General features: G+C 33.9%; 1 protein-coding gene and 1 non-coding gene across 8 annotated transcripts in view; one reads left to right on the top strand and one right to left on the bottom strand.

Moving 5' to 3' along the window:
- Positions 1-26,259, top strand: part of CNTN1 (contactin 1) — a 363,209-nt gene that overhangs the window by 206,580 nt on the left and 130,370 nt on the right. For all 7 annotated transcript variants that reach the window (XM_074194739.1, XM_074194744.1, XM_074194742.1 and 4 more), the window contains exons 2-4: positions 6,519-6,649; positions 18,819-18,951; positions 22,788-22,960. In XM_074194739.1, coding sequence (XP_074050840.1) covers positions 6,589-6,649; positions 18,819-18,951; positions 22,788-22,960 — 367 coding nt within the window. In that variant the 5' untranslated portion in view covers positions 6,519-6,588. The remainder of the gene's footprint in view (positions 1-6,518; positions 6,650-18,818; positions 18,952-22,787; positions 22,961-26,259) is intronic.
- LOC141494620 (U6 spliceosomal RNA) lies at positions 11,070-11,176 on the bottom strand. The gene has a single exon (XR_012470513.1). It is a non-coding gene; the product is annotated as a U6 spliceosomal RNA (small nuclear RNA).

Raw genomic sequence — 26,259 nt, 5'->3', positions numbered from 1 at the left:
TGAATATACCAATTAAGACCAGTCAAAAAATAACTTTTAAAATCAATCAGAATTTCTTGATGAACCTCATATATATATAAAGATTTTGTAATAGCCAATCAATAGTTAAAATTGAATGCATTCTTAAAACAACTTTATAAAGTTCAAATCCAATTACTCTATTACAGAGATATTAGTTATTAGCACAGGCTTAATTGAAAGATGAAATCTGAATTTCCTAGTCCCAGAAAAAATTATGTTCCTCCCACTTCTTTTTTTTTTTTTCTTAACCAATTGATCACTAGGTTTCTCAATCAATCTGCCCATTTCTCCTTCACCGTCCCAAGGGTGGGAACTTTCTCAGCCCAGCTAATCCAAACCAGAAAGAAGTCATAGGGATCCCCTATTCTAAAATAATTTGGGGGGGGTCTCATCCTTCCTGCAGTGAAGCATGCATTACATCTGAGATATAGGTTTGAGTTTCAAAGTTCTAAAAAGGACCCCTCACCCTGAAGAGGTTGGTGGTGGCAGAGAATGAGAGAGAACATTTCAAAGAGAAAGAAAGAGTCCCACCCAGACAGCATTTCCAGGAGCTCAGGTGTTTTGCTTTTGTCAAATCTAATTCCTTCCAAGGACCGAACACACACCTGGAGGGACTTTTTGGTACCAAGTTTTCCCCCCATGTTTTATTGCTCTGTCAATTTATAGGTAGGCAAACATGTCCTACTTTTCTACAAATCTAGGATCTAAAAAATGGGGGGTGTGCTTCTCACCTCGATCCAATTTGCCAAGTCTGGACAGGAATTTTCTCCTAGCTGGCTTGCCATTATGCAGCCACTGGCTGCCTGAATTTGGTTCTGCCTATGCAGAATCATTTTTCAGACTCAGGAAAGCAAGGGTGGAAATAAAACAAAAAATTATTTAAAAAGTTACAAGACATAGGAGGGGCTAGGGGGAGAGAGAGAGAGAGAGAGAGAGAGAGAGAGAGAGAGAGAGAGAGAGAGAGAGAGAGAACAAAAACAACCACAGGTCAGAGAAGACTGGCAGCCGATAGTTTCTTTTTTTAAACACAAGGTGGTAACCTTTTCCTATCCCTTTCCCTTACTGGATCCAGAATTAGGTAAAAGGTGAAACCTAAGGAGATCAGGATGCAAATTTTACATTAAGCAGTGAATCAGTGGTAGTCAATTTACATCAAGAATGAGGATGTCCAACCAATTTGCCAAAATGATCAGCCTTTAAGAATACAAATTTTGTTTCTGTTACAAACATAATTCTCTGTATCTTTTCCATAGTAGTCAATGTACATCTCAAGAGTAGGTGGTAGTCAATTTACATCTCCACACAATTTCTGCAATCACAATTCTTTTCATCTTTCCCCTGCATTATTAAGACATATAGGTTCTTTTTCTCTTTCCCTACTCATCTTTGAAAATAGACTTATTATTTCTGGGTGAAAGGGGTATTCAGAGTTTAAAAAGTCTTTGGACTTTTTCTTTGGACTTTTTCCTGATTGCTTTACAAAAAGACTGAAATAGTTCACAATTCCACCAACAATAATTAATGTCTCAATTTTTCCAAATTCCTTCCGACACTTTCCTCTTCAATCATATTAGCCACTCTGGTAGCTATAAAATGCATTTATTTCAAGGTTGTTTCAATTTGCATTCTAATTCTCTAATCAGTAATTATTTAGAATATTTTAAAATATGATGACAAATTCATTGGAAAACTACCTGTTCATATCCTTTGAAAATGTATTGGAATGGTTTCTATTCTTATGTATTTGACAAAGTTCTTTATACATTTTTTAAATGAGACCTTTATCTGATAAACTGCCAAACAATTTGAACTCAGCTACTCCTGATTTCAGGGCTGTTGCTCTATCCACTGCGCTACCTAGCCGCCCCCCCTTAAGTTTTATTTGAACAAAACTTTTTTTAAAATTTGATATAATTGAAATGATCTATTTTTCTCCTTATTTTGTTTTCTATCTCCTACTCAGAATTGTTCACCTATCCATAATCTGGTAAGTAATTTGTTTCATGTTCCAATGTTCTTGTAGACCTTATCTTAGTAAATGGTATGGGATATTGGTCTGTGTCCATTTTCTGCCACACTGCTTTTCAATTTTCCTATCAATTTTTACCAAATAATGAATTCTTATCCCAAAATCTTAAGTATTTACACTTAGGTTATCTTGCATATTTGCTACTATAAATTGTATTTCTGCTCTTTTCTTTTGATCTCCCTTTCTATTCCCTTTCCAGAAGTTTAACTACAAAGGGTAGAAGAGAAGCTATATTATCAGGGAGAAAAGGCTCAGGAGGAAAGGCCCATGTGGGGATTTTTCAGGGTAGAGGAGACCATGTTTGTAAAAGGAGGCATGTTTGTAAGCAATGGGAAATGAGCCAGTAGAGAGGGAGTGTTTGAAAATAAGTGGAGATGACAGAGGGAGCATTTTGTTGGAGGAGATGGAATAAAATGGGATCACATGAATATATGTATATTTAATATATATGTGTATATATCATATATATATATATATATATATATATATATATATATATATATGGCATTGCCAAATGGATGTGATGGATATCAAGTGATATGAACAAATAGTGCACAAAAGAATTATGATCTATTAACAACTATATGAAAAATTCCTCCAAATCTCTAGTGGCAAGAGAAATGCAAATCAAAAATGTTCTAGAATTTCATCATATACAAAATAATGTGAAAAGATTTTAAAAAATAGAAATAATCAATGCTGGAGTGGCTCTGTGAATATTGTGTCATTGATAAACTGATATGAGAAAAAAATACTGGAATCAAGCAAAAAAAATAACTGTAGTATCTTTCTATCCTTAAATCAGAGATGCAAAATATTCACAGTAGCACTTTAGAGGCAGCAAATAACTAAAAATAAAATAGGTGGGGGATGCGGCTAGGTGGTGCAGTGGACAAAGCACCAGCAGACACTTAATAATTACTTAACTGTGTGGCCTTAGGCAAGCCACTTAACCCTATTTGCCTTGCAAAAAAAACCTAAAAAAAATAAAATTGAGGAATAAATAAACACATGGTATAGAAATAAAATGTAATATATTATAAAATGTTTAAGAAGAATTCTAAGAATCATGAGAAAACTTAAACGAATTCATGAAGAATGAAGAAAGCATAATCAGGTATAAAGTATAACAAATGACTACAACAATGAACTTAGAAAGAAGAATAAAATGGAAATGAAAACTGTGTGATTATAATTCCCAAACTACCCCAGAAGATGTAAGAAAATATCACAATTTTTTTCCTTCTTTTCACTGAATAGATGGGGAACTATAGGTGTGAAAATTACATATACTGAAGAAATAGTTTGTGTTTTTTGGATTTTATGATTTAAAAAAAATCTTTTTTACTAGGGGAAATACTGATGATGATGATGATGATGATGATGATATGATATAGGGATAGCTTGCTATGTAGAGAAAGGGGTATGAAGATGATAAAAAAAAAGACACCAGTAAAAATATTGGAACACAGTTTTGTAGAAAATTCAGTTTAGTGCCTCAATTTCTAATAATACAGTCAGATAAATTAACAAACTTCTCCCTCCCTCCCTCCATTTTTCTCTGTCTTTCTCTTTTCCTGTCTCTCTGTCTCTTTTTCTGTCTGTCTCTGTCTCTCTGTCTCTCTCTCTCTCTGTCTCTCTCTCTCTGTCTCTCTCTCTCTCCCTCCCCCTACACACACACACACACACACACACACACACACACACGCAAACTTTTTTTAACAATAACAAAACTGGAAATTTGTATATGATGAAGAAAGAATGAGTGATATGAGTTGGTCTTACAAAATCACCACATATCAAAGAAAAAATGATGTTGTCAGGGAGAGAAATATAGATGGGAGAAAGGATGATATCATCAGCGGGGGAGCCAAGTCATCAAAAACATGATCTTAAGAATGTGATGACACGCATCAGTTTTTTGTAAATGTATCACTGCCCTTATCCACACTACCTAAAGGCCAGATATATTGCATTTCATTCCTCTCTCAGAGTTTTTGCTACTCTTAAATGGTTTGAGAACATCTAGGTTTTCTGCCAGTGGCAGAAAGGTGTTCTTCAAGTGCAGCTAGTGGGGGCTGCTAGGTGGTGTAGTGGATAAAGCCCCAGCCTTGGAGTCAGGAGTACCTAGGTTCAAATCCAGTTTCAGACACTTAATAATTACTTAGCTGTGTAGATTTGGGCAAGCCACTTAATCCCATTTGCCTTGCAAAAACCTAAAAAGAAATCCTAAAGTATAGCTAATGTTTTCAACTCCATTTAGCCACTAACAAAAAAAAATGTTTGCTTCAAAAGGTATAATCACAAATATACAAACTTACTTACAATATGTGAGACTTAGTCCTCCTCCTCCTCCCTTGTACTACCTGTCTCAGAGAGGCAAGTGGTGAAGTGGGTAGAGCGCCAGCCCTGAAGTCAGGAGAACTCAAGTACAATTCTGACCTCAGATTAGTTGTATACCTTGGGCCAGTCACTTAATATTAATTGTCTCTCAACCAGGGATATCTCTAGTCATCTTGGTTCATACCTGGTCACTGGACCCACATGGTTCTGGAGAAGAAAGTGAGGAGAAAATGAGTCTGGTGACTTAGCACAGCACCTCTCACTCAAATCTAATTCACATACTTATTGTGTCTTCATTTGAAAACTATATGTTCATAACCTTTGACCATATATCAATTTGGGAATGACTAATAACCTTATAAATATGACACAGTTCTCTCTATATTTTAGAAATGAGACCATTATTAGAACCCCTAGCTGAGAAAATTGCTTCCCAACTTTCTATTTTCGTTCTAATTTTGGCAACATTGTACACATGCAGTTCCTCTCAGAAGAGAAATGTTAAGTACTCACACAACAAATCACAAGTAATCAATGACATAAATCATGCAGCCTGCCTATGGGTTTGCTAAATGCTTTAGAAAATGAAGCTTGAGCTATCACAGAACTCTCACTAAAATCACATAACAAACTATGTTGTCTATTGTTTCAATAAAAAAAAACTTTTAAAAGATTGGACAGCCTTGACAGAAACAAACAGTAATTCATGATTAATATTTTACTATTCTGGAAGGTAGATACGTAAAACATCAAAACATGAGAGAAATTGAATCTTCGTATTTGATATTTCATCTTTTAACTTAGCTCTACATTGTAAAAACAACACCTGCAAGATCCATGTCTTCTAATAAGCCAGGAGTCTGGGCTTCCTCCTCCTATCCAAAAATAGTTACTTTAGGAAGAGTTTAATTGAACAACTTTTGATGTCTATATGTCTGTTCAAGGAAGTACCAGCTTCCAAGAATAGACAGACACATTAACTTCAACCCTTTGTACTCAAGGAAGGAATAAAAAAGAGGAAGCTAGGAGCTCAAGGTCCAGACTCAGGCTTTCTAAGATAGGAAAGCTGCCATATACTCATTCTCTACTTATTGTTAAGTTAGTGGTGGAACCCTTTTCCACTCTTCCAACCCCTTACAAAAAGTCTCAGGAAAAAGAAAGCTGCTTGCTATACAATCTGAAGGAGGAGCAAAAGTAAAGTGGAAGATGGAGTCTCTCCGTTTAAAGTCTCCTGAGTGAGAAATTTTGGGAACTATAACCAATCCTCTCTATGGAGTTTTGACACAACATCCCCTCACCCATTCCTAACTTTATCTATGGAGATGGGGAGGGGTGGAAAAGGAAAAGGGGGAAAACCTGTATTTACCCTATTTTATCCCAAAGTAAATTCAAAATTCAGCACAGTTCCCCAGAGGTGTGGGGTTAAGATTCCATGTAAAATGCTCAAACCAGAACATATGGGTCACCTAAAATGGCTAAGTCCAGTCCTATCTTTGAAAAATGCTGCATGGAGTGACAACTATTAAAATGAAATTCAAATTTTGGGGGGGAAGTTCTGTACTGAACAGAAGACATAAAGAGACTCTAGATGCCTTTTTGTATCCAAATTAAAAAGAGGGATCCAGGGGGAAAAAAACATTCCTGTCATTGCCTTCTTTTTCTTTTTTCAATTCAAAGATAAAAGTAGCTTTTGTTAAATGATATCTGGTTGACCAGTGAAGCTATGAATAGTCTAGGGAGATAATCATTTAAATTTTTATTACATATTCATCTGGACATTTTCTTTCTAGCCTCAGGTACCCTCCTGTTTACCCCTCACAACTCTGAAGGTCTTTAGAAATAATAAGGAACCAAACTTGTCACCATCTTCAGGTATTCCAGTTTAGTGCTCAAAACAGGTCTGACTGGCTTGGGAAAGATGCATGTCACTCTAGGATATAGATACTGTGTCTGAATTTCAATTTTCTCAGGTCATAGGCTGATGGAAGGTTGTTGCTGAGGTTAACTCATTTATTTTTCCCAAAGTCTTCTTCCTATCCTCTACCAACCCCCACATGCTGTAGGTTACCAGCACACATGAATACTTCCCAGTCATGTTTTCATGCTTTCTTCTTTTCTGATACAGGTGTTTAGTATTTTCTGACTACATATGACAAGCTCTTTTGGAGTTGAATCTAAGCATTTTAATATACAAGATGAAGATGTGGCTTTTGATCAGTGACATAATTACAATGTGCTTCATATCCTGTCTAGCAGGTAAGAAAGATTATTGACATTCTTTTCATAAATTAATGTGTTTTCAATGCTTAGCAATTCTTCCACTTTATTCACTTCCTTTCTTTCTTACTTCTCTGTTGAGTAAGATAGATGTCTATAGTGTTTTTGTGTCTGTGTGTATATATACACATACACATATTCATACATACACACATATATGACTATATATAAATATTTAATATATATTTACATATATATATGTTCAAATGTAGTCCTATGCCCCTTATCCCCCTCCATCATTAAATTTCTTCCTCGTATGCCTTTTTTATGTGAGACAATTTTTCTCATTGTTCCTTTTTCTTCCCCTTTCTCCCTGTACCTCTTTCTCACCCATCCATTTTTTATATCATTCCAACATAATTGACTTAGCCCTCACCCTCTATTTATGTAAATCCTTCTTATTGCTCTAATAATGATAAAGTTCTTAGGAATTGTATCCTAAGATATAAATAACATCTTCCCAAAAAAGAAATGTAATCTGTTTTACTTTCTTCATTTTTTTTCATTTCTTGAATTTTGTATTTGAAAAATTAAATTTTCTATTCATTTCTGGTATTTTCTTTATTAATACTATACAATCCTCTATTTCCTTAGTATCCTTTTTCCCCCTTGAAGGATTGCATTTACTTTTGCTGGATTTACAACTCTTGGTTGTAAATGTAGCCTCCCAGGGGGCTAGATTCTCAACCCTTTACTTCTTTAAATTGCTAACTACTAAATCTTGTATGATCCTGACCATGGCTCCATGATACTTGAATGATTTCTATCTGACTACTTTTGGTAATTTCTCCATGATCTAGGAGCACTGAAATTTGGCTATGAAATTTCTGTGAGTTTTTATATTGAAATCTCTTAATTTCTGTTTATCTATTTGACTCTAGAATAGCAGGGATAGGTTTCCTTAATAATTTTTTGAAATTTTATGTCCAGGCTCTTTTTTGATCATGGTTTTCAAACAATTCAATAATTCATAAATTATTGGTCCTTGATCTGGGTCAGGCACACTTTATATTTTCTTTTATTAGCTTCAACTTGTCCAATAATAATTTTTGAAAAATTATTTTCTTCAGGGAGATTTTGTACTTCTTTTACCAAACTAGCCATTCTCTTTTCATAATTTTCTTGTATTGCTCTCAATTATTTTTTGTTTTTCCTTTACTGCTTCTATTAGATTAAAAAATTGCTCTGAAAAACATCTCTTCCCTAAACTCCTCTATGAATTCTTGTATAAAATCTGAATTTTTCCTTGAGACTGCTTACAGATGTTTTCAAGTGATTATCTTCTTCTGAATTTCCCTTTTGAACTTCCCTGTCACCATAGAAGTTTTTTATTGTCTTACTTTGTCGTTGTTGTTGTTGTTGTTGTTGTTGTTCACTCATTTATCTAATGTTAGAATTATGCTCTGTTCACTTATGGCTAGTCTGAGCCATTATGGCATATAGGTTTTTGGTGCTTCCAAGGCATTATAATCTGGGGACTATTTTTTTCTGCTATCATCATGGTCTACCTCTGATCCTTACTTAGATAGAATCTCTCTCCATTACTACAAGTTAATTCCTCCTCTCTGTCATTGAACTTTATCCTGGAAGTGGATAATGGGGTGAAAGAGCTTCAAGAGGGTACCTGGTTCTAGGCCCTTTGTTAGCATGGGGACCTCTGTAATATCTTTCTGTTTATGTATTTAGTCCAATTACCATCCTTAATCTCCTAGTTTCACCACTGTTTGCTGATTGTGGAGATTATACTCCATAATGGTGCCACTTACCGTGCCATCTACTTGGATGCTTTTCACTCCAGTGTCTGCAGAACTTTCTGTCCTTTTGCACTATTATCAGCTGGTTAAAAAAAAAAGTAAATATGTCCCTTTTTGTTGTTGTCATTCATCCCACTCAAATTTGTTTTGATTTTTGTAAGTTGTTTAAAGGGTTAGGGTAGGAGAGCTCAGTAGAAATGATTACTTTACCATTTTGTCTCTACCCTCGATATTTATGTTATTTCCTTATAAATCTTAGATATATATCTTTTGTGTTGTTTAATGTTACAAAATCTTTTGTAATCAACTGTTTTGGGGTTGTAAACTCCCACCCTATTCATACCTTTGAAAGGTACCTGATCTCATTTTCTTCTATCTTTTTAGGAATAAATTTTCATATTTAAGCTATGTATACATTTTTAGCTTATTTTTGATATATGACATAAGATATTGGTCTAATCTAATTTCTGTCAAATGATTTCCAAAATTTCCATCAGTTTTTATCATTGAGTTTTCCTTTACAAACAATTCATGTCATTAAAAGGCAAATAATTGAATGTAATTGCTTTTATTCTATTCTTTATTTTGATTTAATAAGATGAATTACAAATTTTATTATTTTTTTAGGTTTTTGCAAGGCAATGGGGTTAAGTGGCTTGCCCAAGGCCACACAGCTAGGTAATTGTTAAATGTCTGAGGTAGGATTTGAACTCAGGTCTTCCTGACTCCAGGGCCGGTGCTCTATCTACTGCGCCACCTAGCCACCCTGAAATTTTATTATTTTTAAACAATTCAAAATAGCTATCATAATGACAGTTTTTAATGTAGTTTGAGATCTAGAAGTGCTATTTCTTTTCTGCTTTATTTTTCATTGTTTTCATTGAAATTCTCTAGTGTTTTTCCCAACTTAATTCTTTTTTAATCATTTTAATTATTTTGTAAACCCCTCTTTGGAATTTTTATCAACTATTCAAATCACTTGTAATTAAATCTATATTTTTTAATTTAGGTAGTATTGTCATTTTAATTATAGATGGCAAAAAGATAAGAGTATCAGATCTGGAATCAGATTGAACTAAGAAATTACTTGAAAAAATTACCAGTATTATCAAAGTTGCAGGATATAAAATAAAGCCCCATAAATCATCAGCATTTCTTTATGTGACAAATCACAGTAGCAAGAGGTAGAAAGAGATATTCCATTTAAAATAATTATAGACAAGTTAAAATATTTGAGAGTTGTATATGAATTGTATATGAATACAATTTATAAAATCCTTTTCACACAAATAAAGTCAAATATAAACAAGTGGAAAATGTCAATTATTTATGAGTAGTCCTAACCTAATAAAAATGACAATTCTGCCTTAATTTACTTATTTCAGTACCTTACCAAACCACAGAAATGTTACCTATCATATTCATATGCCATAATTTGTTCAGCCATTCCCCAGTTGATGGGCATCCCCTCAATTTCAAATTCTTTGTAATCACAAAAAGAATTGATGTAAATATATTTGTATATGTATGTATTTTTCCTTTTTTATGATATTTTTGGGATACAGACCTAGTGATGATATTGCTGGTTCAAAGGAATGCATAGATTTATTGTCCTTTGGGCACAGTTTCAAATTGCTCTCCAGAATGGTTAGATTATTTCATAACTCTAGCACCAGTGCATTAATTAATGTCCCAGTTATCCTATGTTCTTCCCAACATTTTCCTTTTCTATCATTTTAGCTCATCTAATAGGTGAGGTAGTATCCCAGAAATTTGCATTTCTCTAATTAATAGTGACTTATAACATTTTTCATGTAACTATAGATAGCTTTAAGTTTTTCACCTGAGAACTGTCTGTTCATATCCTGTGACTATCATATTTTTATAAAGTTGACTCATTTCCATATATATATATATATATTTTCTTTATCAGAAGCAATAACTTTCTATATTCCTTCTAATCTTGGTTTTATTTGAGCAAAAAATGTCTTAATATAATAAAAATTATCCATTTTGCTTTTTTGGTCATAAATTTCTCTCCATAGATCTGATAGATAAACTATCCTTGCTCTCCTAGTAGGCCTAAGATACTATCTTTATGGGCATCTAAGTGGTGAAGTGGATAGAGCATCAGCCCTGGAGTCAGGAGAACCTGAATTGAAATTTGGTCTCAGATACATAATAATGGCCCAGATGTGTGACCTTGGATAAGTCATTTAGCCCTATTGACTTGCAAAAAACAGAACAAAGCAAACATGTCTAAATCATGTACCCATTTGGACCTTGTTGTGGTATATGATGTGAAATGTTGGTTTAAGCCTAGTTTCTGCCATACTATTTTCCAGTTTTCCAAGAAGTTTTTGTCAAATCATTTCTTCTTTCCCCAGAAGCTGGAGTCTTTGGGTTTATCCAAAATAGATTACTACACTCATTTAATACTGTTTCTTTTGTATCTAATCTATTCCACTGATCCACTACTGTTTCTTAGCCATTACAGTATTTTTTGTTTTGTTTTTAGGTTTTTTCCAAGGCTTGCCCAAGGCCACACAACTAGGTAATTATTAAGTGTCTGAGGCCAAATTTGAACTCAGGTACTCCTAACTTCAGGGCTGGTGCTCTGTCCACTGCACCACCTAGCCTCCCCTAAAAATATGGAATGCTTCACGAATTGGCATGTCATCCTTGCACAGGGACCATGCTAATCTTCTCTGTATCATTCCAATTTTAGTATATGTGCTGCCGAAGTGAGCACTAACCAGTACAGTTTTGATGGCTGCTGTTTTATGATATAGTTTTAGATTTGGTATGCCTTCAATGTCTTTCTTTGATATTCTTGATGTTTTGTTCCTCCACATGAGTTTTTGCTAGCTTTTTTTAGTTTGACACTATTTGTCCCTAAATAAGTAATTTAATTAAGGCAAAACTGTCATTTTTATTATATTAACTCAGCCTACTCATGAGTGATTGATGGTTTTCCATTTGTTATATCTGACTTTATTTGTGTAAAAAGTGTTTTGCAATTATTTTCATTTATTTTCAGGATTTGTCTTGGCAGGAAGACTTCCAAGTAGTCTATGTTGTCTCTAGTTATTTTATTTTATTTTTGGTTTTTTTTTGAAAGGTAAATGGGGTTAAGTGGCTTGCCCAAGGCCACACGGCTAAGTAATTATTAAGTGTCTGAGTTCAGATTTGAACCCAGGTACTCCTGACTCCAGGGCCGGTGCTTTATCCACTACGCCACGTAGCCGCCCCTGTCTCTAGTTATTTTAAATGGGAATTCCTCTTACTATCTCTTGCTGCTAGGCTTTGTTGGTAATATATCAAAATGTTGATGGATTTATGTGGCTTTATTTTACCATATTTAAAGATGCACCCTTTTTTCAAAAAATTTGGGGTTAAAAACTGGGAACATCTTATACAGTGGTTGTAGTTTTTTTACTTGCATTTTCCGTTTTTTTTTTGCCCTTGTTTTTGTGATTATTCAACCGTTTCCCCCCCTTTCCACTCTTCTTTTTGCACTCATTATTGTAGGGTTTTTTTAATTTGCATTTTGCTTTTTTGTCTTTGAGCTCATTGTTTTGCGTTTGTTACCAGTTACATTTTGTCACATTCTTCCCGGAAATGGTTCAGAAAAGCTTTTGGTATAATGCTGAAATCAAGTTAAAAGTCATCTAGTTTGCAAAAGTGAATAGAAATCGTGCTGAAAAAAAGTTACGTTTGGTCTTCCTCCAACTGGGAAACAATCCGAGACTGGCTACATACAGGAGGAAGAAATCCTATTGAAAATGCCACTGCAGAAGGAGGTCATGAGAAGCACGTCCACAAAATGGCCTGATTTAGAAGAGGGAATTGAAGAGATAGTTTGAAGAGCAAAGAGCAATTGGAATTCTTCTTGTATCCACAAACATTGTTCAGCATGAGGCAAGAAGAATTGTTGATAAAAAAGAAGTTCTTGATTTTAAAGGAGGACACAATTGGTGCTTCAGGTTCATGAAACGAAATGGACTAAGCATGCTCCTATGCACCAGATTTGCCCAGGGAGTGCTTGTGGTCAACCATAGACCAGGCAGGATAGCAGTCAGAGTCTCTCCTAAGACTGTGATTTGTCATCAAACACAGATGAGGACAAGCTAATGGGAGTTTTGACAGTGATGAGTTGTATGAATTTTATAATGAATAAAACCTGAGTTCAACAACTTTATGCAATCTTTTTTTTTTCATATTTCAGGCCCCCAAATTAAGGTGAATCTTATGCATGGGAAAATACAGTATATTCTGCAAATTTGCCAAAGTTGTTAAATTCTTTCAAGTAGCTTTTTAATTGATTTTCTCTATGTATACTCTCATACCATCTGCAGAGAGTGAGAGATATTTCCTCATTGCTTATTTTAATTCTTTCTATTTCTTTTTTCTCATTGATAAAGCTAACATTTTTAATATAATATTTTATAATGATGGTAAAAATAGCCATTCTTGTTTCATTTCTGACCTTATCCTTAATCACTATTGATTAAAGAAATGCAAATTAAACAATTCTGATCTACCACTCCATACCTATCAACTTTGCTAATATAACAGAAAAGAAAAATGACAAATGTTGGAGTGGAGGTGGTTAAATTGAGATACTAATGCATTGGTGAATGTATACTTATCTGTCATTTTGAAGAGCAATTTGGAACTATTCCCAAAGGGCTATAAAACCATGCATACCCTGTAATCAAATAAAACCACTACTATGTATGTATTCAAAAAAGATTTTTTCTTTTTTTTAAATTTATTTAAGGATATGGGGTTAAGTGATTTGCCCAAAATCACACAACTAGGCAATTATTAAATGTCTGAGGCCAGATTTGAACTCAGGTACTTCTGACTCCAGGCATTGCTGGTGGAGTCGTGAATGGATCCAACCATTCTGGAGAGTAACATGGAATTATGTCCAAAGAGCAATAAAATTTTTCATATTTTGACCCAGAAATTCCAATTCTAGTTCCATATCCAGAAGAAATTATAAAAAATGGGAAAAGTCCTACATGTACCAAAATATTCATAGAACTGGAAATTGAGGGGATGCCCACCAATTGGGGAATGGCTAAATAAGTTATGGCACATGAATACTATGTGATATTATTGTTTTATAAGAAACCATAAATGGTTGGACTCTAGAGAAGCATGAGTTACAGGATCTGATGCTGAGCAAGTGCAGAAGAACCAAGAGCACAATGTACACATTAGCATCAACATTGTGCTTGAATTAAGGTTGATCATCTCACAATGTTGGTTGGATCCATTCACGACTCCACCAGCAATGCCTCAATGTCCCAATCCTCCTACAACCTCTCCAACATTGATCATTTTTCCCTTTTGCTTATCTTGGCCAGTCTGATAGGTGTGAGGTGATACCTCATGGTTGTTTAATTTGCATTTCTCTAATCACTAATGATTTCCAAGTTTATTTCCTTTACCTAAAATATTTGTTGATGGGTTTAGATAGTAATATTTATTATTTTAAGGAAATCTCTATTTATTCCTAAACTTTCTAGTGTTTTTAATAGGAGTGGAACTTGGATTTTATCAAAGGGTTTTTCAGCATCTATTGAGATGATCATATGATTTCTGTTGATTTTGCTATTGATATGTTCAATTATGTTGAGTGTTTTCCTAATATTGAGCCATCCCTGCCTAGCTGGCTTAATCTTGTCACCAGAGACTAATCAGGTGTGCATCTGAACATTGATGAGAACTGGGTTGAAGAGATATGACTCAAACAAATGTCATGTTGACAGTCTCTTAAATTTATTGTTGAACATCCAGACTTTTATAATAAAACTTTTCTCAGACATGGCAAATCAGACAGAACCCAGCTGCATGGCTTCTCTGATTAAATTTATTATATTTATCCTCTGAAGTCTGTGAAATACCTTATCAGAAAGTTTCTCATACACCTCTAGCTCCTCAGATATTTAGGTCAAGGTTCATTGGTGAGACAACCAATCTGTTTAATGAGTAAGAATACATACTTGTTCTTGGTTCCACGGACATCTGTGTCCCTACTCCTATGGAGGCTGGCCCGAAACAAAATCTTATCTGATTATGGTGTATTTTCCTCATAATAAACTTGCTGTAGTCTCATGGCTAAAATTTTATTTAAGATTTTTACATCAATATTCATTAGGGAAAGTGGTCTATACTTTTCTTTGTTTTGGTCCTTCCTGGTTTAGGTATCAGTACCACAATAGTGTCATAAAAGGAGTTTGGCAGAATTCCTTCTGTTTTTTAAATAGTTTATGTAGATTAAGGGAGTTTGTTGATGGTTTCTTCAATTTCTTTTTTTCTGAAATGAAGTTATTTAAGTAATTTATTTCCTCTTCTGTTGACCTGGGCATTTTATATTTTTGTAAATATCCATTTCACTCAAATTATTCTAATTTATTGGCATACAGTTTGGCAAAATAACTCTGAATAGTCTCTTTAATTTCCTCCTCATTGGTAGTTAGTTCACCCTTTTCATTTTGATACTGGCAAGTTGGTTCTCTTCATTCTTTTTTAAAATCAGATTAATCAGATTAACTAAAGGCTTGTCTATTTTATTGGGTTTTTCATAAAACCAACTCTTAGTTTTCTTTATGAGATCAATGGTTTTCTTGCTTTCAATTTTAGTAATCTCTCTCTTGATTTTCAAGATTTCTAATTTAGTATTTAATTAGGGATCTTTGTTCTTTTTCTAGTTTTTTTTAGCTGCATGTCCAATTCATTGATCTCTATTTTATTCATATAGATATTTAGAGATATGAAGGTTCCCCTCAAAACTGCCTTGGCTATATCCCATAAATTTTGATATGATATGCCATTGTCATCATTTTCTTAGATATAAATATTATTTCAATGACTTGCCATTTGATCCACCCATTATTTAAGATAAAGTTAATTTCTAATTAGTTTTTGGTTAATCTTTCTGTTACCCTTTATTACATGTAATTTTTATTGCATCATGATCTTAAAAATGTTTATTATTTCTTCCTTTCTTCATTTGATTATAAGACTTTTTTGCAACCTAGTACATGGTCAATTTTGGTAGTTAACATGTACTGCTGAAAAAAGGTATATTCTTTTCTATCCCCATTAAGTTTTCTCCAGAGTTCTATCATATCTAAGATTTCATTCATCATCTTTACTTCCTTCTTGTTTATTTTGTGATTAGATTTATCTTTTCTTCTGAGAGAGGGAGATTGAGTTCTCCCATTATTAAAGCTTTGCTGTCTATGTCACCTTGTAATTCACTCAGCTTTTCCTCTAGGAATTCCTCTAAGAATACTACTAGATGCATATATGTTTAGAAATGATATAACTTCATTACCAATGGTGCCTTTTAATAAGATGTAGTTTCCTTCCTTATCCCTTTTATTTTTTTTTTTAATTTTAGAAAGGAGTTTTACAGTTCCCCCCCCCCCAATCTTGCTTCCCTCCCTCTTCCCACCACAGAAGGCAGTTTCTTAGTCTTTACATCATTCCCATAGTATGCATTAATCTAAGTTGAATGTGATGAGAGAGAAATTATATCATTAAGGAAGAAACATATAGTATGTGATATAGCAGAATTACATAAGATAACTTTTTTCAAATTAAGAGTTATGGTCTTTGTTCTTTGTTCAAACTCCACAGTTCTTTCTCAGGATACAGATGGCATTCTCTATCGCAGATATCCCAAGATTGTGCCTGGTTGTTGCCCTTTTGGCATGATCAAGTCCATTAAGGTTGATCATCACTCTCATGTTGCTGTTAGGGTATACAGTATTCTTCTGGTTAAGCATCAGTCATACAAATCCTTCCAGGTTTCCCTGAATTTCCTTTCCTCCTGGTTTTTAATGAACAATAGTGTTCCATCACATACATATACCACAGTTTGTTAAACCATTCCCCAATTGATAGACATTCCCTCAGTTTCCATTTCTTTGCCACCACAAACAGAGCTGCTATGAATATTTTTTTTACAGGTGATGTTTTTACCCTTTTTCATAATCTCTTCAGGGTATAGACCCAATACTGGTATTGATGGACCAAAGGGTAGGCACATTTTTTTTGCCTTTTGGATATAATTACAAATTGCTCTCCAGAAAGTTTAGATGAGTTCACAGCTCCACCAACAATGTATCAGTGTTCCAGATTTCCCACATCCCTTCCAACATTGATCATTGTCCTTTCTTGTTCCTTATCCCTTTTAATGAGATTGATTTTTGCTTTTACTTTATCTGAGATCAGGATCACTATCCCTGATTTTTTTTTACTTTTAGACAATATATTTTGCTCCAACCTTTAACCTGTGTGTATCTCTCTGCCTCAAATGTGTTTCTTGTAAACAATATATTGAAGGATTCTGGTTTTTAATCCATTCATCTGTCTGTTTCTATTTTATGGGATAGCTCATCCCATTCACATTTACAATTAAGATTATTAATTCTATATTTCACTCCATGCTATCTTTCTCCATTTATATTTATCTCTCCAAAATTTTACCACCTGTTCCCTTTGACTTTTCTCTTAAAAATTTAATGTTCAGTTTATTTTCACATACCTTTGCCTTACTTTTTATCAGTCCCTTCTTCTCGTATCTTTCCTTTTTCCCTGTCCCTCCTTTCCCCACAGATTAGGGTAGATTTTTCCCCTATCTTTGATAGGGAAAAGCTCTGGGAGTATTTTAGCTTCATGCTGCCATCTTGGTGCTGCCCCAGAAGTCTCTTGGATTTCTTTATTTTTCTTGGTTGGGTTTTTCTTTTGATCAACATGACTAGTGTAGAAATATGTTTTGCCTGACTATATATAAATTAAATCATTTGCCTTCTCAATGAGTGGTTGAGGAATGAGGGAGAGAATTCGGAACTCAATTTTTTTAAATGAAAGTTAAATACTGTTTTGCATATAGTTGGGAAAATAAAATATTAAATAATTAAAAACAAGACCCTGTAAGAAATGAGACAGTGGATTTCAAAACATCTGGAAAGACATATGAATTGATACCGAGTAAAGTCAGCAGAATCAGAAAATCATTGCACTTCTTAACAGTAGCTTTATATGATCATCAACTATGATAGACTTAACTCTTTTCAGCAATACAGTGTCAAGACAAGTCTAAAAGATTTTCATCTAAAAGATGGAAAATACCATTGACATCCTGAGAAAGAATTATGGAGCCTGAATGTAAACCAAAACATACTAATTTCACATTTTAAAATATTTTTATTTACATTATTTATAATATAATTTAATACATTTTATTTTATATTGTATTTATTTTTTGCATGTTTTTCTCCTGTTTTCCCTTTTGTTTTGATTCTTCTTTTACAACATGACTAATATGGAAATTTGTTTAACATGATTATACATGTATAATCGATATCAGATTACTCACTGTCATGGGAAAGGGGGAAGGAAGAGAGAAAGGCAGAAAAATGTGGAACACAAAGTCTTACAAAAAATGAATGTGGAAAACTATTTCATATGTCATTGGAAAAAATTAAATTAAATTTAAAAAATGGAAACAAGAGGGGACAGCTAAATGGCACAGTGGATATAGCACTGGCCCTGGAGTCAGGAGGACCTCAGTTGAAATCTGGCCTCAGTCACTTAATAATTTACTAGCTGTATGACCTTGGACATGTCACTTAACCCCATTGCCTTGCAAAAAATAAAAAAATCAAAACAAATAGAAATAAGAACCATAGTTGTGTACCAGAAAGGAAATGGTTCACATCATCATCCCCTGTTAATCAAAGTTAAGTGGTACCTCTAGACTAAATGGCATGATTGCTATTTTCATATATTTGTAGCACTTTTTTAAAAAATAATTTTAAAAAATTTATTTATTTAAGGCAACGGAGTTAAGTGACTTGCCCAAGGTCACACAGCTACGTAATTATTAAGTGTCTGAGGCTAGATTTGAACTGAGGTCTTCCTAAGTCCAGGACAGTTGCTCTATCCACTGCGCCACCTAGCTGCCCCCTATTTGTAGCATTCTTATATTACATTTACTCTGTTTTAGCTCAGCATTGCTAAGAGAAATAGGTAAAAATTGCAGAGGCTGATTAAGGCACAATATATAAATAAACTCTTCCTTTGTATAATATTATCCCCTTCCTTAAGAAGTTTTCCTCTCAGTGCAAAATCTTCCAATAAAGTCTAAATAACTGCTGGTGTGCTATAAAAGATATTTTACATTATGTGATGGACTGAATGATCTCTGAGATCTACGCTAACTTTAAGATTCTATATTATTTTGCTCTATACTTTTGTGACTTGAGTCTTTTAAAATTAGTTTTAATTATTAGAAAACTTATTTTTATAAAGTAATGCTGATTTTCTTTTATTAAAAGTTCATTTTGATTAATTTTATGTTTCTTTAGTTGCAGAAGATGGCAAAGGATTTGGACCAATTTTTGAAGAGCAACCAATTGATACCATTTATCCAGAAGAATCACCAGATGGAAAAGTATCACTGAATTGCCGGGCCCGAGCTAGCCCTTTTCCTGTTTACAAGTAAAATACAATCACTTTTTTATTTTTTGCAAGGCAGTGGAGCTAAGTGAATTGTCTATTGTCATATAGCTAGGTAATTATTAAGTGTCTGAGGCCGGATTTGAACTCAGGTCCTCCTGACTCCAGGGCTGGTACTCTATCCACTGGTACTACCTAGCTGCCCCCAACATACAATCACTTAACCATTAAACTTAAGTGTCATATAACTTAGGACTTGAACAACATTTTTCACAATGGCAACATTTGGAGTATTTAGAATTGTAATAAAATTTAGAGATCATTTAATCTAAGAACACGATTTTTTTTGTAGTAATATGGAGTGTCCCACATGTAGAAAGGGAACCTATCATTATGTGGCATGATGGGAGGCAGAATAATTATCTCTATCTCTTCTCCCTGTTACCTTCTCCATGGTAGACTTGAGGCTGGGAGTGATGGCTTGTCATAGAGAGAGGAGGTATATAGAAATATATCTATCTGCTCCCTTAAATATTATTAGTCTAACAGACGTGATTGAGTTCAAACTAACTTTTTGATCTCTTTATTACTGGGGAGACAAAGTAACCCTAAATTCTATATCCAAAGCTTTGCTTCTAGCCCATCTAATGCTAGTAGAACACATACAGTGATTTTCAAAAAATTCTATCCAAATTGTAGAATTGGAAAATATATGCCAGACAATACAGAAAGAAGGAGCTCTCCCATTAGAAATGAGATAACACTCCTTAATTTAGAGAGTGTTCTAGATCACATTCAAGGGGAAATTCCCCGAAATCTCTCAAAATAGAATTTTATGAATTTCTGTTAGGACATATAGAAGGAATTCCCATGGGGGGGGTAAATGATTGGACAAGATTATATCTACATTCCTTTCTATCTTTATGGTTCTATTTTAAGTATACAGACAGAAAATTTCCAAATCCTATTCCAGATCTTTTCATGATAAAAATGACATAGTATTTGTATAGGCATAGATGATAGAGAGATAGAGATAGAGATAGAGATAGAGAGAGAGATAGAGATAGAGATAGAGATATATAGGTATAGATATAGATATATAGATATAAATATATATATATATATATCAATTTTGACAAAACTAGAACTGGGATCATTGTAAAATTTTCTAAAAAAATTGTTGTCTTTAAAATTAATTAGAAACACGTCTTATATTCTCTGAAAAAGATGCCTTTTCCATACTGCCAAATCCCAGAAAACTGATTTATTCCTGAGGTCATGAGACATATCAGAGTGGGTTGAAAGTGAGCCTTGAGAGAATAACTGATCCAAAAGTACTCTGAGGTTCAACAGGTAGTCATTTTGGATTTAAACAATTTCTCTACACATTTTTGTCATTGCAGCAGCAGAAGTAAAATTATACTCTTATCCTAAACTCTAGCAGAAAATTAATAATAGAAGGACCAAGTGCATCAATTACTACAAAATTTGCTTGGTTCTTTGAAGTATTTTTAAATTCAGGGTATTTTTAATGTGTAACATTATCTTCTTATGTGTCACACTTCTCAATCATATATTATTGTGGAAGCATGTGACAAAAATTAAGATTTACCATGTCAGTTTACCTTACTCCAACAAAGTGAACATTGAGTTTGTTCGTTTTATTGGTATAGAAGAGAAACCACAATCAGCTGATAGCACAATGGATAGAGTATGAGGCCTGGAGTCAGGTAGACTCCTCTTCTTGACTTCAGACCTCAGATACATTAACTGTGTGACCCTGGGAAGGTCATTTTACCCTGTTTGTCTTAGTTTCCTCATCTGTAAAATGAGCTGGAGAAGGAAATGGCAAATCACTCCATTATCAATGCAAGAAAAGGGCTCTGGAAGAGTCAAACATAACTGAAATAACTGAACAACAACAATAAGAGAAACTGATGATTTTAGAATAGGAGGAAGTAGAAACAAATCCTGGTTCTGTTATTTACAACCTATGTGGCTTTGAGCAAATCGGTTCTCTATGAACTTCAATTTTCTCATTTTTTAAAATGAAAAGATTGAATTAGATAATTTCTAAAAACCTCTTAAAGCTCTGAAATTTAGGATCCTGTAGAAGTTATGTAGTACAAAGGCAGCTAGGTGGTGCAGTGGATAGAGCACTGATCTTGGATTCAAGAGAACAGGAGTTCAAATCCAGCCTCAGACACTTGCCACTTACTAGCTATGTGGCCTTGGGCAAGTCACTTAACTTTGATTGCCCCACATCCAGGGCTGTCTCCAGTTGTCCTGATTTATATCTGGCCACTGGACCCAGATGGCTCCTGGAGGAGAAAGTAAGGTTGGTAACTTGGCACAACATCCCCCTCGCTCAAATCCAATTCATGTGCTTGTCATGGCATCACCTCTCTGATGTCGTGATCTTCTTTGAAAATGAAGGATGAATATCATCATTATTGTTATTGTTATTATTAGGTACAAAGCAAAGAACACTTAATTTGGAGGAAAAACATTTTTAAAAAACCCAGGCTTTAAACTTATCTCTACAATTCATTTGAAAATTGATATGACTTTGGGTAAATAAATATGTACTGGCCACATATCTATAGTATTTAAAAAGGGGATTAGACCAAGCTATTCTAACTCTAAATTGATGATTTGCTCTCCTTCTAGAGACCAAATTCTGGCAATCACTTTGTAAAGATGATCTCTGAAATTTTATTTGAGGGTCCTTTGGGACAAAGACCTGATTGGTCAGTTTTACCTCAATCACTTCATTTAAAAAAAAAATCAGTAATTATTCTTTGCACATATTTGAATGATCTTCTATGAAAGATTATGTTAATGTTGAGTATTCAGCATATTCATTATTTCTTTATAGCACAACAATGCTACATTATCTTCATATATTAAAATTCGGTTTAGTCATTCCTCAATCAATAGGAATCTATTTTGTTTCTAGTTCTTTACTACTTCAAAAAAGGGGCTGTGTGTGTATATATATAAAATTTGGGGGCATTTTGAGATATACACCTAAGCAATAGAATATTTGGGCACTTTCTCTACATTAATTCCAAATTGTTTCCATAACGATTTCACCAAGTCATAGATCCACCAAGGAGTGTGCCTTTCTTTCCTCTAATTTTGACTATTTGTTATTGTCAATATTGTGAGTGTGAGGTACAGTTTAATAGCTCTTTTAAGTGATTTGGAACATTTTTTTCTTTTAGCTAATAATTTTGTAATTCTTTTGAGAACTCTCTGTTCATATCTTTTGACAATTTATCTATCTTAGATATCAGATCTGTATTCATGATATTTGATATACAGATTTTTTGCATTTAATTGCTTACTTTATAATCCTAGTTATATTAATTTTGTTCATATGGAAGCTTACTGTTTTCATGTAATCAAAAGAATATATTTTGTCTTTTAATTAACTGTCACTTTGATGAATAATTCAGTTTCTAGATATAACTATGAAAATCTCTCTTCCAATTATTTATGATATGATTTTAATATTGAGTTCAACTATTTAAATCAAGTTTATTATAGAATATATGTGGAGTAAGCTGAATCTGATTCTGCCAGACAACGTTATAGTTTTCTCAACAAATCTCATCAAATAAAGAACTCTTTCTAGGTGATTTATATTTTAATTGCAGTTATTTTTATTATTCTCAGGTCTGTCTCATTTATTTTCCTATGTTTTTAAATCATTAACAAACATTTTAATTTAAATAGTTGATGTCTATATGTGCTAGTTCCTCTTTGTTCTTATTTTTTGCCCTGTTATTTCTTTAGAAAAGTAACTTTTGAAAATATCATCCTATTTCTAGGAATCTTTGGGTTTACATGACATTTATCTGTTTTATGTATAGATGGAGAATGAATAATTGGGATATTGATCTGACAAATGATCGCTACAGCATGGTAGGAGGCAACCTGGTAATCAATAACCCTGACAAATTGAGAGATGCTGGAAAGTATTTCTGCTTAGCTTCAAATATCTATGGAATGGTTAGAAGCACTGAAGCAACTTTGAGTTTTGGGTGTAAGTAGCTCATAATAATAGACATTATGCTAATTAATATGCTAGTTAAGTAAAAACTTAAATGACTAGTTGTTTATTCATTATTTTCCTATTTTTTCATTATACATAGTTATTTTACCACATGAAGACACTTTTACTAACACTATAGGCGTTGATATCATGTCTTTTATTAATTACATTGACAAGACTGGATCTTCTATTTTTTGTTCTTTTCTCTCCTTTGGAAGATTTTGCTGTATTACAGAGGTGGGCTGGAATCAGTTTGAGTCAGCTCATGAGAATTTTTAGCTAAATTTTCAGTGTGAGCTGAAATCTGCTGCAGATCAGGGCTTGATTTGTTATTTAATTGACCATTCAGACTTGATAAAGTAATAGAAAAATATTGATAAATGCAAATTAAACATAAATTGTGTTATGTATAGATTTTTATTTTTGTTTTTTCAAAGGTAATTGTTAAATATTTACCAGCAAAATCCTGGAAGTTAAGTTCTTCGTGTAAGCCTCAGGACATATAATTTCTGAAATATACAAATGTAAACTTTAAATAACAAATTGTCTGTATATTGATGCTTTATTAAACTCAGCATAAGTTTAATTTATATTCTGGATGCCACAGATTTTCCTCAAGGTCTTTTTATGCTTTGTGTATATACCAGTTCAACACTTGGACTGAATTACTCTCCCTCATTCTCACTTCATGATCAATTGGTTAATTGGAAGTATCCTTTTCCAATCACATGTTTCCTGAATGATATTTCTTAAGAAATGCAAAGGAAAAGTGTTTATTAAGCTCTTACTAAGTGCCAAACACTGTGTTAAAATACTAGGGATATAAGCAAACTTTTATGACAATTCTTGCTCAAAATGAGCTCATATTATAATTAGGAACAACAGCAAATATAGGAGAATTTATTTTGCAAGGTAACTGAATAATTAGAAGATTTGGTGAAAGGGGAAATGACAAAACTCAGAAGTGCTTATTGTGTAATGGCAGCTTAAAAAGCAGTGCTTCAGTATCTAGGAGGCATATCATCATCAGTGCTTATTGTAATTAATGACTTTTTGCTCATTCATGGAACATGTTACAGGCTACTTGAATTAAAGTTTTTTTCTGCATATCCTTTTGGGTCATTATTTCTTAGATACTATGGTGTTCCAATTTTCAAAATCATATTGCATCATCAGTAGAATATTTATGCCAAAAAAGAATTAATTTTTTTATTCCATGAACATGATAAATTTGAAGGAGTTTGATATAGAAAAGGGAGGAAAGGGAGGAAAGGGAGGAAAGGGAGGAAAGGGAGGAAAGGGAGGAAAGGGAGGAAAGGGAGGAAAGGGAGGAAAGGGAGGAAAGGGAGGAAAGGGAGGAAAGGGAGGAAAGGAAGGAAAGGAAGGAAGGAGGGAGGGAACATTTTCCAACTGGCAAGTTAGATTCCCAGTGGGGCAGCCACTACTACTCATAGCTTATTGTTTGGTCTTCATTCTCAAAGGAGAGCAATGGTATCAGAAAGTCTTAAATTGCAAGTGAATTGAATTTAAGTGAGACAGGCCTCTCTCTCCTCCAGACTTCTCTAAGTCCAGTGGCAATACTGGGGAGGGGTGTGACAGTGGGCAAGCAATGGGTAGAAGTTATAGAGAAGTAAATTCAGGTTTGATATATGAAACATCTTCCTAATAGAACTATTCAAAAGTGAAGTCTTTGTTTCCAAGTAGTTCATAGTATAATCAGGAAACAACATGGAAACAGACTACATACAGGATAAATTGGAAATGATCCCAGAGGGAAGTATTAGCAATTAAGAGGGATCAGGAAAAGTTTCTCATTGAAGATGAAATTTTAGCTGGTATGTGAAGGAAGGTAAGGAGGGCAGGAGATAAAAATGAGGAGGAGTTTTCTAGGCATGATGAACAGTCATTGAAAATGCCTGGAAACTGGATATAGCTTATTTTACAAGGTAGGGTTAAGTGACTTGCCCAAGATCACACAGCTAGGAAATTTTTAAGTGTCTGAGGCCAGATTTGAACTCGAGTCCTCCTGACTTCAGGGCCAGTGTTGTATTCACTGTACCACCTAGCTGCCCTAAGAAGGTCTGTTTCACTGGATCATAGTAGTAAAGGACCAAGAAAATAGGAAAGGAAGGAGGGCTGGGGGATTTTATATTTGATCCTAGAGGAAATAAAGAACCTCTATAATTTGCTAAGTTGAGGGAGGGAGAAACAGCAACATGATCCAACTTTTGATTTAGAAAGATATGATAGCTGAGTAGAGAATGAATTGGAATCAAGAAAAGACTTGAGAAAATGAGACTAAACAACTATAGCTATAGTCCAGATGTGAGGTGATAAGGATTTGCAATAGGGTGGCAACAATGTCAAAGTAGAAAAGGGACATATGCTAGCCATAATATTGTTAAATAAATTCTTGGGCGGCTAGGTGGCACAGTGGATATAGCACCAGCCCTGGAGTCAGGAGTACCTGAGTTCAAATCTGGTCTCAGACACTTCACAATTACCTAGCTGTGTGGCCTTAGGCAGGCCACTTAACCCCATTTGCCTTGCAAAATCCTAAAAAATAAACAAACAAAAAAATTAATTAATTAAAATAAGTAAATGAATAAATAAATAAATTCTCAAAACGATACCCTGGTAATGGATTGCCTCCCTAGTTAGGAATTAAGACTCTAAGACCCATGGTAATTAGAAACAGGAAGACAACGAGCAAGATACTGGGATTGTTCTGCCAGGAAGAAATAACATATTGTATAAGGATGATAATCATTGAAGAGTACTTTTGGAAAATATATTGTGTGATTTCATGGTTAGATCACAAAGAATCTTAATGATTTTCCCAATTTTCTGTTTTTGCTTAAAAGTTCAACTAATTCCCAGTTCAAATGTGATTATTTTGGAATTATGGTCTCCATATCTTAAGATTAGATGGTAAATCCCAGAGAATAAAACTTCATATCTAATCTCTGTTTCTCTCATTTTATTTTATCCCTATGTTTTTAAGGTTTACAGGTTTGATGGTTGACATTATGAATGTAAGGTCATCTCCAAAGACAGCAATCTGGTGCTATTCTATATTACTAAAGAGGAAACAGAAGCTGAGGGATTTAACTTTACGCTTCTTGACAGTTTTTTGTATGTCTTCTTTAGTCAACTCACACCAGTCACCAGGGCTTAGGACCTCATCATTTCCTTACGTGGACTATTATAATTTTTAATTACCTGTTATTTTGATTTCAAGAATCTCTCCCTGTCAACTAGTTCTGATCATAGCCACCAAATTTACTTTT

This window comes from Macrotis lagotis, chromosome 7 (genome assembly GCF_037893015.1).
Source record: "Macrotis lagotis isolate mMagLag1 chromosome 7, bilby.v1.9.chrom.fasta, whole genome shotgun sequence".
NCBI classification, from domain to species: Eukaryota; Metazoa; Chordata; class Mammalia; order Peramelemorphia; family Peramelidae; genus Macrotis; species Macrotis lagotis.
Note: the sequence above shows the minus strand (reverse complement) of the source record. Positions and strands in the feature narration are given on the sequence as shown.